At 40.7% G+C, this 13007-nt stretch overlaps 1 protein-coding gene across 1 annotated transcript; it reads left to right on the top strand.

Annotated features, from left to right (window-relative positions):
• The first annotated feature begins 154 nt into the window (after positions 1-154).
• LOC121899822 (titin) lies at positions 155-13003 on the top strand. Its single transcript, XM_042415532.1, has 20 exons — positions 155-1449; positions 2067-3268; positions 3358-3527; positions 4869-5066; positions 5170-5470; positions 5573-5700; positions 6102-6130; positions 6228-6262; positions 6438-6606; positions 8474-8633; positions 8901-9030; positions 9119-9153; positions 9237-9321; positions 9455-9489; positions 10411-10480; positions 10572-10643; positions 10773-10792; positions 11080-11113; positions 11542-11652; positions 11741-13003. Exons 1-19 carry the CDS (start codon positions 1441-1443, stop codon positions 11624-11626), a joined length of 2967 nt encoding a protein of 988 aa, XP_042271466.1. The 5' UTR covers positions 155-1440; the 3' UTR covers positions 11627-11652; positions 11741-13003.
• Positions 13004-13007: the final 4 nt, after the last annotated feature.

Below are 13007 nucleotides of genomic sequence, written 5' to 3'. Positions count from 1 at the left end.
CTGAAATGCTTGTGATTTTTTTTTGTTTGTTTGTTCTGCTCAAAGCACTGAAAAATTACATTTGACAGCTTTCTGAAAACAGTGTCCGGGTTGCTGGATAATCCACCAATCTCACTGTCAGCGGTTTTATGTGGGGCTGTTTCTGTGGTGGAAAGTAGTCGAAAAATGCCTCAAAGCTATCAACAGTGAGGTGTTTGGAAACAGATGTTGCAGTTGAATTATCTAAATGTTTTTTTTCCAATGCTGTGAGCACCACAAATAAAATTCAGTTCACCTCAGTTGCATTGTTGTGGTGCCAGAAATCTCAGAAACAGTTTCAGAAGCTCAGCAGATACAATGAAAACAATTGGCATGATATCATTGGATATCACTAAGCATGTCTAATCTGGGTGAACTGACCATTTGAACGAGTTTCAAAGTGAGTTTATTTTCAAGTTTCATCTAAATGTCCAGTTTAAGTGTTTTTAGTCGACCAATATTTTTCTCAACAGACCACACCAGCAGTTGTATGTTTAGTAATCAGCCTAACATACAGTGCTGCAGTCCTCTCATACAGTATGTCAGCCAAACCTGACCAAGTACCTCCACTGAGCACAAGCCTGGAAGTCATACAACGAGGAGCCATCAGCTCTGTATATGAGGCCTAAGCTTTTGAGCGTCTCTGACACACCTGTCAGGACAAGCTCAGTCTGACAATAAGACTAAGACAAAATGATCTTATGAAGGCTGTATACCAGGACGTGTGATTTATGTCATATTATAAATGCCTGCTTAAATACTTTTGTATTTTGTGTAACAAACCTGGAATGTCGACCGACCTCTTTTGTTTCCTTTTCCTCTATGTTTACCTTTAAGATTCAGTTTAAGCTACAGACAATAAAGCTATAGCTTATGATTAATTACTTAATGAGTGCATCCTTTCTCAACAAGAATATGCAGTGATTTGTAGATTAAAGACTTGCTGTATAAATGAGGAAAGTCATAGTCGACATTTAACAGACTGAAGAAAAACAATCCCAGCTACAAGACTTTGTGACAGTGAGTCACATTTGCGCGCACACGTAGCGCCAGCAGAGCGACATTCCTGAAGCATTAAAAAAAAAACGCTGCTGAGATTCGGTGTGTGGCGTTAAATGCTCGCGCTCAGACAGGGACAGACCCGTTTGACGAGACGGACTGTTTTAAAGATGAGTGTGAGTATTCACATTCACACTCACTCCTTCACTGAAACCGTCTCCTGCGCGCATGGGACGCACACTTCTCTTGATCACAGCGGATGAAAAACACGCACCGAGTTGAGACAGTTCTTATAAAAGTATAAAACAAACTGTTGATGGTATAATTTCATAGACAGAATGAGAGGCTGAGGAAAAAAAACTCTCTGCAGTAAACTTACTTGAATAAGGAGGCATTTGTCGTTTCGGTGGATACTAAAACACAATGGATCAGGTATGTTGTATTTCGAAATCCTTGAAAGTCCATAGCGATGATTTATTATAGTATAACGTTAATATTGACGTATTGTAAACTTTTTAATTTAAATATATTTACGTATTGTGGTGTTCCTGTCATTTTAAAGAAATAATTCTTTAAAAGTTCAAACGTCACTTCATATGATTCTTTAGTAGGCTGAGGCTGAGTTTATGGTCAAACAGTGAACAGACTAATAAAACCGAAGCTACAATTCATTATACAAATATGAGCCTCCTATGTAAGTGCAGTATTATGTGTATGTGTTGAAACCCTCCTGATTTAGGCTCATCACTACAAATCAGGTCTGTCTACTTTGTTCAACTAGTCATCAGCTAGACAGACAGACTCATCCATATGCAAATGACATAAAAACAAAACGTCACCATGTTGTAGCACTAATGGCTGTTAATCAGCTGAAGAAAAATCATGATTTCTTCCTTCATCTTAGCTGGAGAAACTTTCATAAGCATGGCACCACCGTGAAGTGACACACAACTTTTGTAATCCCCTAAACAGTTGCACACAGAATGAATGTATTTGTCTGATACTAGTATTGTACCTGAGGCTATTGCATTGTGTGATCCTTTCACCAGGAGGACACAATGGACTTCAAGGCCCTGAGGGCCAAGTTCCAGGATGAAGAACTCCTCCTGAAGCAACCCAAGATCAAACCTGCTCTCCCAGAGAAACCAAAAGTGGTCCCTCCTCCCCAGAGCCCCCCACATTACCTCCCTGCAGGAGCACGCCCCTCCCTGCTCACCTCCATCAACCGGACCTTGGAGGGAAAGTCAGCGATTGCCCCCAGAGTTGTCTTCAAGGATGAGAAGAAAGAGAGCAAGAAGCCTCACCTGACTAGCACAAAGGGAAAAGACAAGGGTGAAGGGAAGCTGAAAGATGGTAAAGACAAGACGACAAAAGGAAGCAAAGAGAAGGTTGACGTTGATTCATCGGATCAGAAGCAGAAGAAAGAGAGCAGTAAAGACAAGAAGTTCTCATTGGTAGCTCCCAAGGAGAGCGCTGCAGAGCTGGTGTCAGCCACGCCTCCTCCTAAAGCAACACCACCAAAGAAGAAGGGCTTCCTGGGTTTCAGGAAGTCAACAAAAAGATATTCAGTGGAGGTCCCAGCTGATCCCATCCTAGACACGCCCAGCTCTGATGTTCCTGGACCAGCTCCACTTATTCCTGTACCTTCTGACTTTGTTGACTCAGTACCAGAGCCTGAAATCTCTGCACCAAAGGCCCTTCTACCAAACATTCCCACCTTACCTGATTCCACTGCTGAAATTACCCCGCCCTCCATTATACCTGCTCCTCCTGACTTCACCCCACCTCCAGCCTTTATTCCAGATATTCCAGCTCCTGAAATCCCAACCTCAGAAAGTGAAACCTCAGTTGAGATAGAAACTCCTGCCCTGCCTGTTGCCATACCTGCCAGCCAAAATGAAACCATTGCCAATACACCCAGCACAGTCCCAACCCCTCCACCCAGTGCTGCACACCCAGACAGCTCTACTCCTCCTCCAGTGGCCTCCACTTCCACTCCACCTCCATCACCCCCTGAACCTGAGATTGCAGATGTGGCTTCTGACGAGGCTGTAAACGTAGCTGTGGTGGAGGAGCCTCCTCCCCAAGTCACAGATGCTCCATCCATCTCACCATCTCCCAAAGCTGAGCGCCCAATCTCAGCACTCTCAGTCTTGGAGAGGGCGGAGGACATGAGCCCAGGGAAAAAGAGCCTGCCGTGTGACCAGAGGATCTTTAGTGCTCTGGAGAAGGCTCGCAAGAAGTCCACCAGGTAAACGACATGCAACTTTATCACAGCAGGAGTTGTGTATCATGCTACTGAAAAACACTAACATCTTATAATGTCTTATCTGTTCTCAGCCCACAGACAAACCCCATCACTACCTACTCCCACACCCCACCTCCCGAAGAGCTTCCTCCTCCTCACAGCCCCACCCGCTCTGTCCCAGAGCTCCCACCCATTGATTATGAAGATCGGGCTGGGAATGCCGCCCCACCGAAACCAGAGCAAGTTAATGGCATTGATCATAGTAAGTCTTGTCTAATCCCATCTCAATCTCAGACTCTGCTCCTCTCTGCTTCTTGCTTTTTTATCAGTATATTTGGATTTTCTTTTACTGTTTGCTTCACCTCAACATGAAGTACAAGAGAGCATATCTCATCATCCGGACATCAGGTACGTACTGTACAGCTAAAGAACTCCATATACTAGGGTAAGCCATACAAGCTGGTATGTATAGTATGGTTTATGCCACAGGGTTGCCTCAAGTGTTGGTTGGGAGAAGCAGCTTTAAAGATACACATTCAAACACACGTACGCATGCATGCACACTCCAACACACACACACACACACACACACACACACATACATTGAGAACAGTCCTGACATTCCTCCTTTGTGCCAGAAACAACTGAGCAGCAGGTAGGGCAGAGCTGTGGAAGTATGTCAGCAATGACAGAAAGGAGGAGCAATGACAGGAGCATGTCCATCATTATGACAGAGCTGCAGTGACAAACACTTTAATGTCGGATAAAATGACAATGCTTATGGGATGTGCACTGAGCCTACTGTTGTGTTGACAATGAACGAATTTACACAGTATATTAATTGTGCATGTTGGTGCATGTATCAATTTTAAACAACCTCATGTCATTTAGTATTTTATCAAGTGTGTTGTCACACACTTTTATATCTATGCTAACTCCAGGTTATCATGTTTTCATGTCACAAGACAAATAATTCCAATTTATTCTTTAAAAGGCCAAATGATTATGTACTTGCTTTTTAAATACCTGCTGTGCACTACGAGATGATTGTAAGGTAATGATTGTGAGGTAAAAATGCATTGTTAGAGAGAAAAGTAGTAAAATTTAATTATATTGCACCTTTCTAGAACAGTGTTTTACAAATACTTTAAATCAACAGAAGTAACAGAAACAAAGAGACTTTAGCAGACTATTTAAAGTAAGGACTGCTGTCTCTTTCTTTGTTAAGCTGTTCTGATTTTTCTCTCATAATTGCATTATCTCCGCTCTGCAGACTTATATCACAACAACTTTCACAGTGTGTTCAACTGGTTTGGTTTCCTCACAAATTAAATTCTTCCACTCAACTTGCGTTCTCTCTTTTTGTCTTCTCTTTCTTTTCTTTATGTGTTTGGAAACTTCCTTTTGGCTGTTTCAGCTGAAGTTTTAAGCATTTCACTGCTTTTACTGTATTGCTTTTACTGCATTGCAGTATCAAACACAACTCTTGCTACAATGTAGATGCCGATGAGGTTTTAATGCGAGACGTGGTTGTATAAAATGTCAAACTAGCCATAGACAGAGACTGAGGATACACTCATGTATTGGGATTGACTCCTTGCAGGGCAAGCCTCTCCAGTGTCGGAAGGCACCACTGAGGAGGGCTCTGAAGTCGTCCCAGAGCTGTTGGTGGTTCCACCTCCTCCACCCAGGAGGATCATCCCAGACCCTGAGTCTGTGGATCCTGCTCCAGAGACACCTGACAGACCTCCCTCTGTCACCCTGAATGACTTCATCCCTCCTCCTCCTCTGCAGGACAATGGTTTGGTCACCACTGTTAGACTTACAGCTTTGTGAAACCAGACTTGTATCCATTAACAGCCTCCCTAATATCGGTTTTATATTGTTTTGTACCTCTGCTGCAGAGATCCCTGCTCCTGCTGACTTCCCAGAGACCGACACCACCGATGTCCCAGAGTTTGATGATGTGGCTTCAGATGAACATTCTCCAGAGCTGCCAGTGTCAGAGTGGGGGAATGGGGAGTATACAAATCCAGATACTCCAGACGGACAGAACCTTTCAGATATTTACAGTAATGGGATAATTGCTGCGGGTGCTGGGGTCCAAGGAGTGCCAGTGTTGGGAGATGAATACCAAGATAATCCACAATCCAGTCTGCCAGAGTCCTCCCTTCCTGTCGCTCAGGACTCTCAAATAATGGCAGAGTAAGATACACAAATTCAACTCTACTTTATTCACTTTCAAATTCTTTAATCTCTGAGAACTTGGTTTTGATTCCTGTTTGTTCACCCCTCTAACCCACTTAGGCCCCAAGCAGAAGTTGGCAACGGCATCTATGAGAGTACGGAAAATGTCTATGAGGACATCACCACATCTGCTACAAAAAAGAAAGGAAAGAGTGAAGGGGGCAAGAAACGCAAAGGACCACCAAAGAGTAAGAACTAGTGTGAAAACTAAACTGTGCAATTCTCCGTTTGGATTTTTTATATAATTATATATAATATAATATAATTATATTAATATTTCTCCTTATAGGAGATTTGAATCAGTATTAGCATCCTGGCATGACTTTGGTATGATTCTATTAATTTATGATAAATGGCAGTATTACCCTATGTGTAGCAATCCAGCACTATTCATATACTGTATATATGTATATATATAGAGAGAGAGATTATATATACAGAAATTATACATACTGCACAGATCTCATGACTGGCTTTCGTTGCCTTACTTGAGGATTGTATCAAAAGTGAATATTATAATGTTTCCCATTGAGTTGACTAAAGTTGACTAAAACAATTTTGCTCCCTTCTAACTGTGTGTTTACTACAGATCCATATGCTGAGGCATCACAGGAAACAGTAAGTAACTGTTTTTTTGTTGTTGTGATGTGTTGCTTACCTGTCTGAGATTTAGTGTAAAAATAATCAAACCTTATCTCTTTGTTGGTGTTTACAGAATGAAGAGAAAAGCAAGACAGGCAGGTTCGGCAAGTAAGGCCCTATTTTTTTTGACCCAGTTCTCTTTTCATTGCGGTTATCCTAGACACTGTTGGTGATGAGAGAGTTTGGTCTGCCTTTGTATTCCTCTTAATCTCCTCTGCTGTTTAAACATGCTGCGAGGAGTCCCTTTCAAACAAGACGATATCACTTATTCTCTCTTCTGCAGAGGCGACAAGAAAACCACCACAGAGGGGCCGGATGAGAAAGAGCTGAAAAAGAAAGAGAAGCAGCGCCTGGAAAAGGAGAAGAAGGAGCTAAAGGAGAAGCAAGAAAGGGAAAAGAAAGAGCAGAAAGAGAGAGAAAAGAAGGAGAATGAGATGAAGAAGAAATTTAAAGTGAGTGATATTATTTTGACAGAGAAGGGAGGTATAGAAGGTGAAATGAGCAGCGGGGGAGGGTGGGGTATATGTCTTGGCATACAAACCTGTCTGGATTCATTCCTTCCAGTGGAAGAGTTGAACTGAGCAGCGTGTGCAGGCGTAAATGGAATGAGTGTAAACATTGTTGGTGATATTCCTGACAAACGATCTATAGACTATTGTTTTCTTCTGCCATATATTACAGCATAAGAACATGACTTTCTCCATAATCCATTTGGTCCTGCTTATGTACACAAAACTTTGTCTAGACCAATGTCTCTGGCTGAGCATGCCTGGGATAATGGGACAGTTGTCAAAGAACTTGCAATACACTCCTCATAAACTCATAGTAATTAGCATTAAAGGACAGGTTCACAGTCAGGTGCACAAATGAACATTAACATGTTTTTCTTCTATAATCATCCCTCCTTTCAATGTAAATGATGGGGACAGAATCCACAGCTTTCCTTCCATGCATTTATACGTTTATTTGAAGCTAATATGAAGCTTCAGATGTCCAAATTGGTCAAATCAATCAAGTCAATATGTTTCAAAGTTACTGTCTCTTAGTGCCAAATTCCCTCTTTTTGTTATGATTGCAGCTGAACAGGAAAATACTGTCCAGACAAACACAAAAACACAAATTTTAACTTGAAAGAAGAATGTTACTGTAACTGTGGAAGATATCCACTTATTTGACTCATATTATCTTCAGATAAACATTTAAGTACATTTTTGCTTAAAAATGAGGACTGTAGATTTTATCCCACATCACTGAAATTACTCACAAGTGCATTTGAAAGCTATCTTATAATGGTCAGTATATGCTTGAGGAAATTCCAGGTTTCCTGTCAAATATTGAGGAAATTGACGGGGAACATCATTGTCTGGTAAGGAAACAGCACCAAACAGGATTGTAAGGCCCTGCAAAGAGTGGTTTGTTTGGCTGAACATACAGTAGGTGGTGCTCTACTCTGCCTAAAGGATATTTACACCAGGCGCTGTGAGAATAAGGCTAGGAGAATCGTTAAGGGTCCCGACCACCTGGATAAAAGCCTTTTCTCCCTGCTGCGGTCAGGAAGAAGCTACCAGGCAGCACTGAGAGCCTACCCTCAGGCCACAAGGATCCTAAATTAGGTCACTGCCTAAGACTGCCCCCCCCTCACCCTGCAACTCCTGGGTCATGGGGAAGGTTGTTTAGGCAGTCCCCAGACAAGAACAGACTATGCAGGTCAAGGTCAAGATGAAGATGAGCACATTAGATAGGCCCATCACCAAGGTCTGTCTCCTCCAGGAAGCTCGATGAGGTAGTGGTAAAGACTTCCTCCTCTGGGGCCCAGAGCTAGTGACCTTTGGCCCCCGCAGTAAACAGTACATCAAGTGAGAAATGAGAAGATGGCTTGAAGAAGAAGCCATCTTCTCTATTTATTGCTATTTCTATTTCTATTCTATTTAAAGTCTTTTTAATGCACAAATTGAGGGAACTGACAGGATTACATTTCACTGTGATATATATATGATTATATGTGACCAACTTGATTGATTGATTGATGAGCAGGAGGAATGATAATGGTGAGCAAAACCTGGTTCAATGTTTATATGGGCACCTGACTATTATTTTTAGACAGACTTGAAAAATTGTGAACCTATCCTTTCATAAAGCCAGATCATAACACACTGTCCAGTATATTTGCCAAATTAATGATAATGTCAAAAGTAGTTTATGTAACTGAGTGTAAAGCTCCCAGGATTATTAAGTTTAGGTCATATTTATCACACTTTCTATAACAAGTATAATCTGTCGTGTTAAGATTAACTTTTAACCTGTAACTGTATTTGTCAGATCACAGGACAGGAGGATGCCATTTACCAGGCAAAAGTTACCGTAACGACTAAGGGACGCAAGAACGATCTGCCCGTCACGAGCGGTGATATCATCAGCATCATCCGAACAACCAACTGTCCCAAAGGGAAATGGCTGGCCAGGGACAGCAGCAACAACTGTTAGTTAGAAAAATTAAGAAAAATCTATTATCATGAGCAACATGTGCACCTTGAGGGCAAACTGGAAGGATGCACACAATTTGATTTAACCTGTTAGTTGCAGCATGGGTGTGAAACACAAGAAAGCTACTACATTTTATCAACTCCCTTTTTGCAGCTGCATAAATTCTGAGTAACAAGTGACTGAAAAACTCCCTGAAAAGTAACTCAGTGTCCCGTAATCTTTGATTGTGGACCTCATCAGTGACTCTGTGTGTGTTTTTCAGATGGGTATATAGCAGTGGATCATGTGGAGCTGGACATCAGGGAGATGTTGGAGCTGGGAAAGAAGGCAGCGGTCACTCGCAAGAGCAGCGGCAATGTTTTCGAGCCAGAGGTCACCAGTACAGGAAGCAGGTATGTGCGGGAAACTTACTGTGTACAGACACTCATCTGTCATTATATGGAAGAGAAAGAAGATTTATATTTTTTTTCTTTTTCTCAGGACTTCAAATCATTACCCAATATCAACAGAGAGTTGTAAGTATTTTTCTATTCACATTTATAATAACAGTACATATTGAACTTATTTAGCAGTGAATGTGGTGTTGATGTATTTTCAGTTGAATATGACAGTGAGGAATGGACCTGTGATGATGATGACCCTCTCTCCTCTCCCACTGAAACTGCAGATGCACTGACTCCAATGTAAGTCCATGTTAGCCTGAATCACACCAGCTGAATTGTGCAGTTTTGTTCAGTTTACGTGGCTCTATAGATACAAACCGATCAGCAGCAGTTACAGTAATTTGTCACTGAGGTTGTATCTTTTTCTCTGCAGGGGCCACACCAGGACTCTCTCTGTGCCAGACATGGGTAAGACACTAGACTATTTGAACTGTGTTGTATGACAAACTCTACTGATAGTGCTTTAGGTGACCAAAAGTATGTTATATCATTAATGTCCACCCAAAAAAGTGTGACAGAGGGAAGTATGTGTCCTTTCATGTAGTATCTCCGCTACGTGTTATCTTTATGGTGGTATGCGGATAAAATAAACAAGAGATACTGGAAACATCTTGATTCTGTAAACTTAACAGGAGAGGGAGTTAACTTTCCGCAATGCAGTGTTACATTAGAGAGATTGATTAATGTTTTATATACGCACAGTATCTATTTTTCATCTTGTATCCAGATGGGTTTGTACTGTGAAGACATAGATTCAGAGGCAGTGGAAGAGTTTCACCGTCTATGATTCTGTGCCTTTGTGCTGATAGCATTATGCAGTTCTTGCAAAGCTTTTGTTGACACATGTATGCTGTAAGTAACGTCACATTAGAATTTGCATTGTTGACATGAAATCTTACAGCTGTTATCTGTAGGTTTTCTGTAAAATCGGCACACGACTATGTAGCTGAGCTTTCCCTCTGAGCTCTCTTATCAACAAAATGTTCTTACCCATAGGACTAAATTACTGTCAAACTGGGTATTTTTTCTATTGACACAACAAATCAATGCTAATCAAAACTACCGATGTCATGCAACTTCCAGTTCGTAACATCATTTAAAGACTGACTGGCCTGTCAGCCGGTTTGCATACTTCATACGCTGAATCACAGCTATGTGACTCATTAGATGAGCAGGTTGTTTGTGTAAACAGGAAGATGTCACTATTTAAGTGTGTAGGGACAAGCTAAGGGTTTATGATCTGGTGTGATTATCAGTGTAATTAATGTTGCAGATATGTGTCATGAAAATGTTTCATATTTATCTGTCTTGTTTTATTTATCTTCTAAGGAAACAAAGACCTGAGCATAAACCATCAGCACAGTCACAGTGACATCATCGCAGATGGCTCCCATGTCCAGTGAGTTTACTTTGCTTATTTATTTTACAATAATTACCCATACATGCAGGCTGTGGTTATACAATACATGTGTATTTGTCTTTTTCATCAGAGCAAGACATGAAGCACTTCAGAAGTTGGCCACATTTTTCCATTCGCCCAAACCTGTGGAGCCATCTGCCAGGTAGCCATCTGTACAGTAGGTGCACAAACCTGTGCACCTACTGTACACACATACATAAACACACACATACGGAAACAAACAAACAAACAAACAAAGCTTTTAATTTCTGCTTTTCATTCTTTCTTACAGCAGCACAGAACCTGAGACAAGTAAGTGATGCCTGAAAAAGCTCCCAACCTAAAATATAGAAAAAATATATTGAAATTCTGACTAGAAATATACAATATACACCAAATATATAAATACTGTGCCATGATATAAATTATGTATGTATATTATGTATGTATGTATGTAAGTATATCATAAATACTTATACTAATTCAGTCACTCTCTGAAAAATCCATTTATCCATCTGTCCCATTTATAAAGCATCTGATGTGTTTGATAAGTGGATTTTCAAACTTTAACGCCAAAATACTGTCTGGTTCCATTTCAGGTCTTGTGCTTACAAAGGAAGAAGCAGTTCACCTGTAAGTAAAACACACACACACAAACACACACACACACACACACACACACACACACACACACAAAAATGCTGAGCATGTTGTGCAACCTGTAGACAGACAAGTCTTCTTCCTTTTTGCGTTGAACGGGTTGCTACGCATGAAAAGAGTGAAAGTGATTTTTTGTGTGTTTGAGAGACAGATGGGGAAATCCAAGTCTCTTCTACCAAGAAGTAAAACTTGCTTTGCCCTCCAGTGGTGTTATAAGCATTGTCACCCTCCTTTGCCACTATTCTTACAGTGACAAACACTGGAGCACTGACATATTGTACATCAGTTTCTGAAGAACAAGAGAGTAGGGGGTGGTGGAGGATAGTTTGTGAGTGATCTTTAAATTTTTAGGATCCACTCAAAGAGAACAACTAAATAAGAGTTGTATTGTTTCTCCACAGACCTGAGGCTAGGTCAACACAGGAAATGGATTTTGAACATCCTGAGATGCTCATTTTACCTCCTCCTGATGTGTATGCTGATTGATCGTGGAGTAACCATCGTGGAACAAGGTGAGGATGAATCTCATGGACTCTCTCCTCACTACTCATCACTGTGCACTTCGCATCCTGACATTATGTTTGTTTCTGTTTGTAACAGAGGAACAAAAAGCAGCCAGACAGAAGGGTGATTTTCTTCATATTGTGTCACCTAATATACTGTGAAAATAACTTCAACCTCTTGACTATGACCTTATTTACCTGGCGACTGCATTTATGGGTCAGCGTGGTGATTCATGTAAGGAGCAAGAAATGTGGATTTCTCAACAAGCCACACATCATCTCAGCAAATGGAGCTCTTTGTGGGCTATTTCTGTTCTTTGAAGCACTCTGTGTGAAACCAGTAGGGGAGAAGTTTGACTGGTGGCTCTTTGTGACTTAGAACCTTGGACCAAGGTGAACTGCTGATTCCAGGAAAGGACCTACAATCTGTTGCAGACACACAGGTTTTGAGGGTCCTGTGACCCTGGAGGCTCCTGTAGATTAAATTACACTTGATGTGATTTGTTTACTCATCATTTTCATCCTTGCTCCCAGTTGTCAATAGTCTCAGTTCTACCAGCTTGTTCCTCAGGACCAACCACTAATCCACAGTCCAGGATTACAGAACAGTTCAAAGAACCTTAGAGATAATTACTGGTTGGGTTGGATGAAATTATTGTCCCACTCACTAGTTACCAGTTTACAGTGTTGGTAGCAAGGGAAATAAATATATAGCAATATAGATAATAATCTTATAAACGAAAAAAAGACTTTTTTATTTTAGATTTTTAATTTTAGTCATCAACTGGAAGTGATGTGATCTATTTTCAGTAATTTCCTGCTTTGTCCTCCTGCATGTGAATCTCTACATCTCTGATAAACACTGTTTAAAACCAATGTACCTACAATTTCCAATTGCTTGCATTATTGTGCTTTTTTTGTACATCTGTTCTACTTTGTAATTTTATTTACTCTCATTATTTTGTTCAAGCTCATTATGGATTATGGTAGTGCTTATTGTAACTACTCTTAAGTATTTAAGTGTTGTTTTTACCACATTAGTTTAATAAAATAATTATCTTAAAAGGCACAGCAATTATCATCAATTATGTCACATAAACATACAACATAAGGATTCTACTAGTACCAGTTGCTATGTGTTAGTCATAGTTGCATCTTCTGGAGGGAAACATCATCCATAAGCTTAATTCTCGTTGTTTTTTATGGAGTTGATGTCTAGCAGGTGTCACTTTTATGTGTCTCCTATATATTCTTTCCCTCAAGCTGGTGAATGATAAGTATAACAGAAAGAGGAAGTAAAGTAGTGATGATCACCTGAGGTCACATTCATGTAAAATACTGTTGTTGACATGTAGGAGGGCCAT

Source organism: Thunnus maccoyii, chromosome 7 (genome assembly GCF_910596095.1).
Source record: "Thunnus maccoyii chromosome 7, fThuMac1.1, whole genome shotgun sequence".
Classification (NCBI taxonomy): Eukaryota; Metazoa; Chordata; class Actinopteri; order Scombriformes; family Scombridae; genus Thunnus; species Thunnus maccoyii.
This window is presented reverse-complemented; position numbering and strand designations above follow the sequence as displayed.

Bases quoted from the DNA above. Each gene is read 5' to 3' on its own strand.
- LOC121899822 (XM_042415532.1), top strand. The intron at 3,269-3,357 runs GTAAACGACATG...ATCTGTTCTCAG, and splicing joins GCTCGCAAGAAGTCCACCAG to CCCACAGACAAACCCCATCA. The intron at 6,131-6,227 runs GTAAGTAACTGT...TGGTGTTTACAG, and splicing joins CTGAGGCATCACAGGAAACA to AATGAAGAGAAAAGCAAGAC.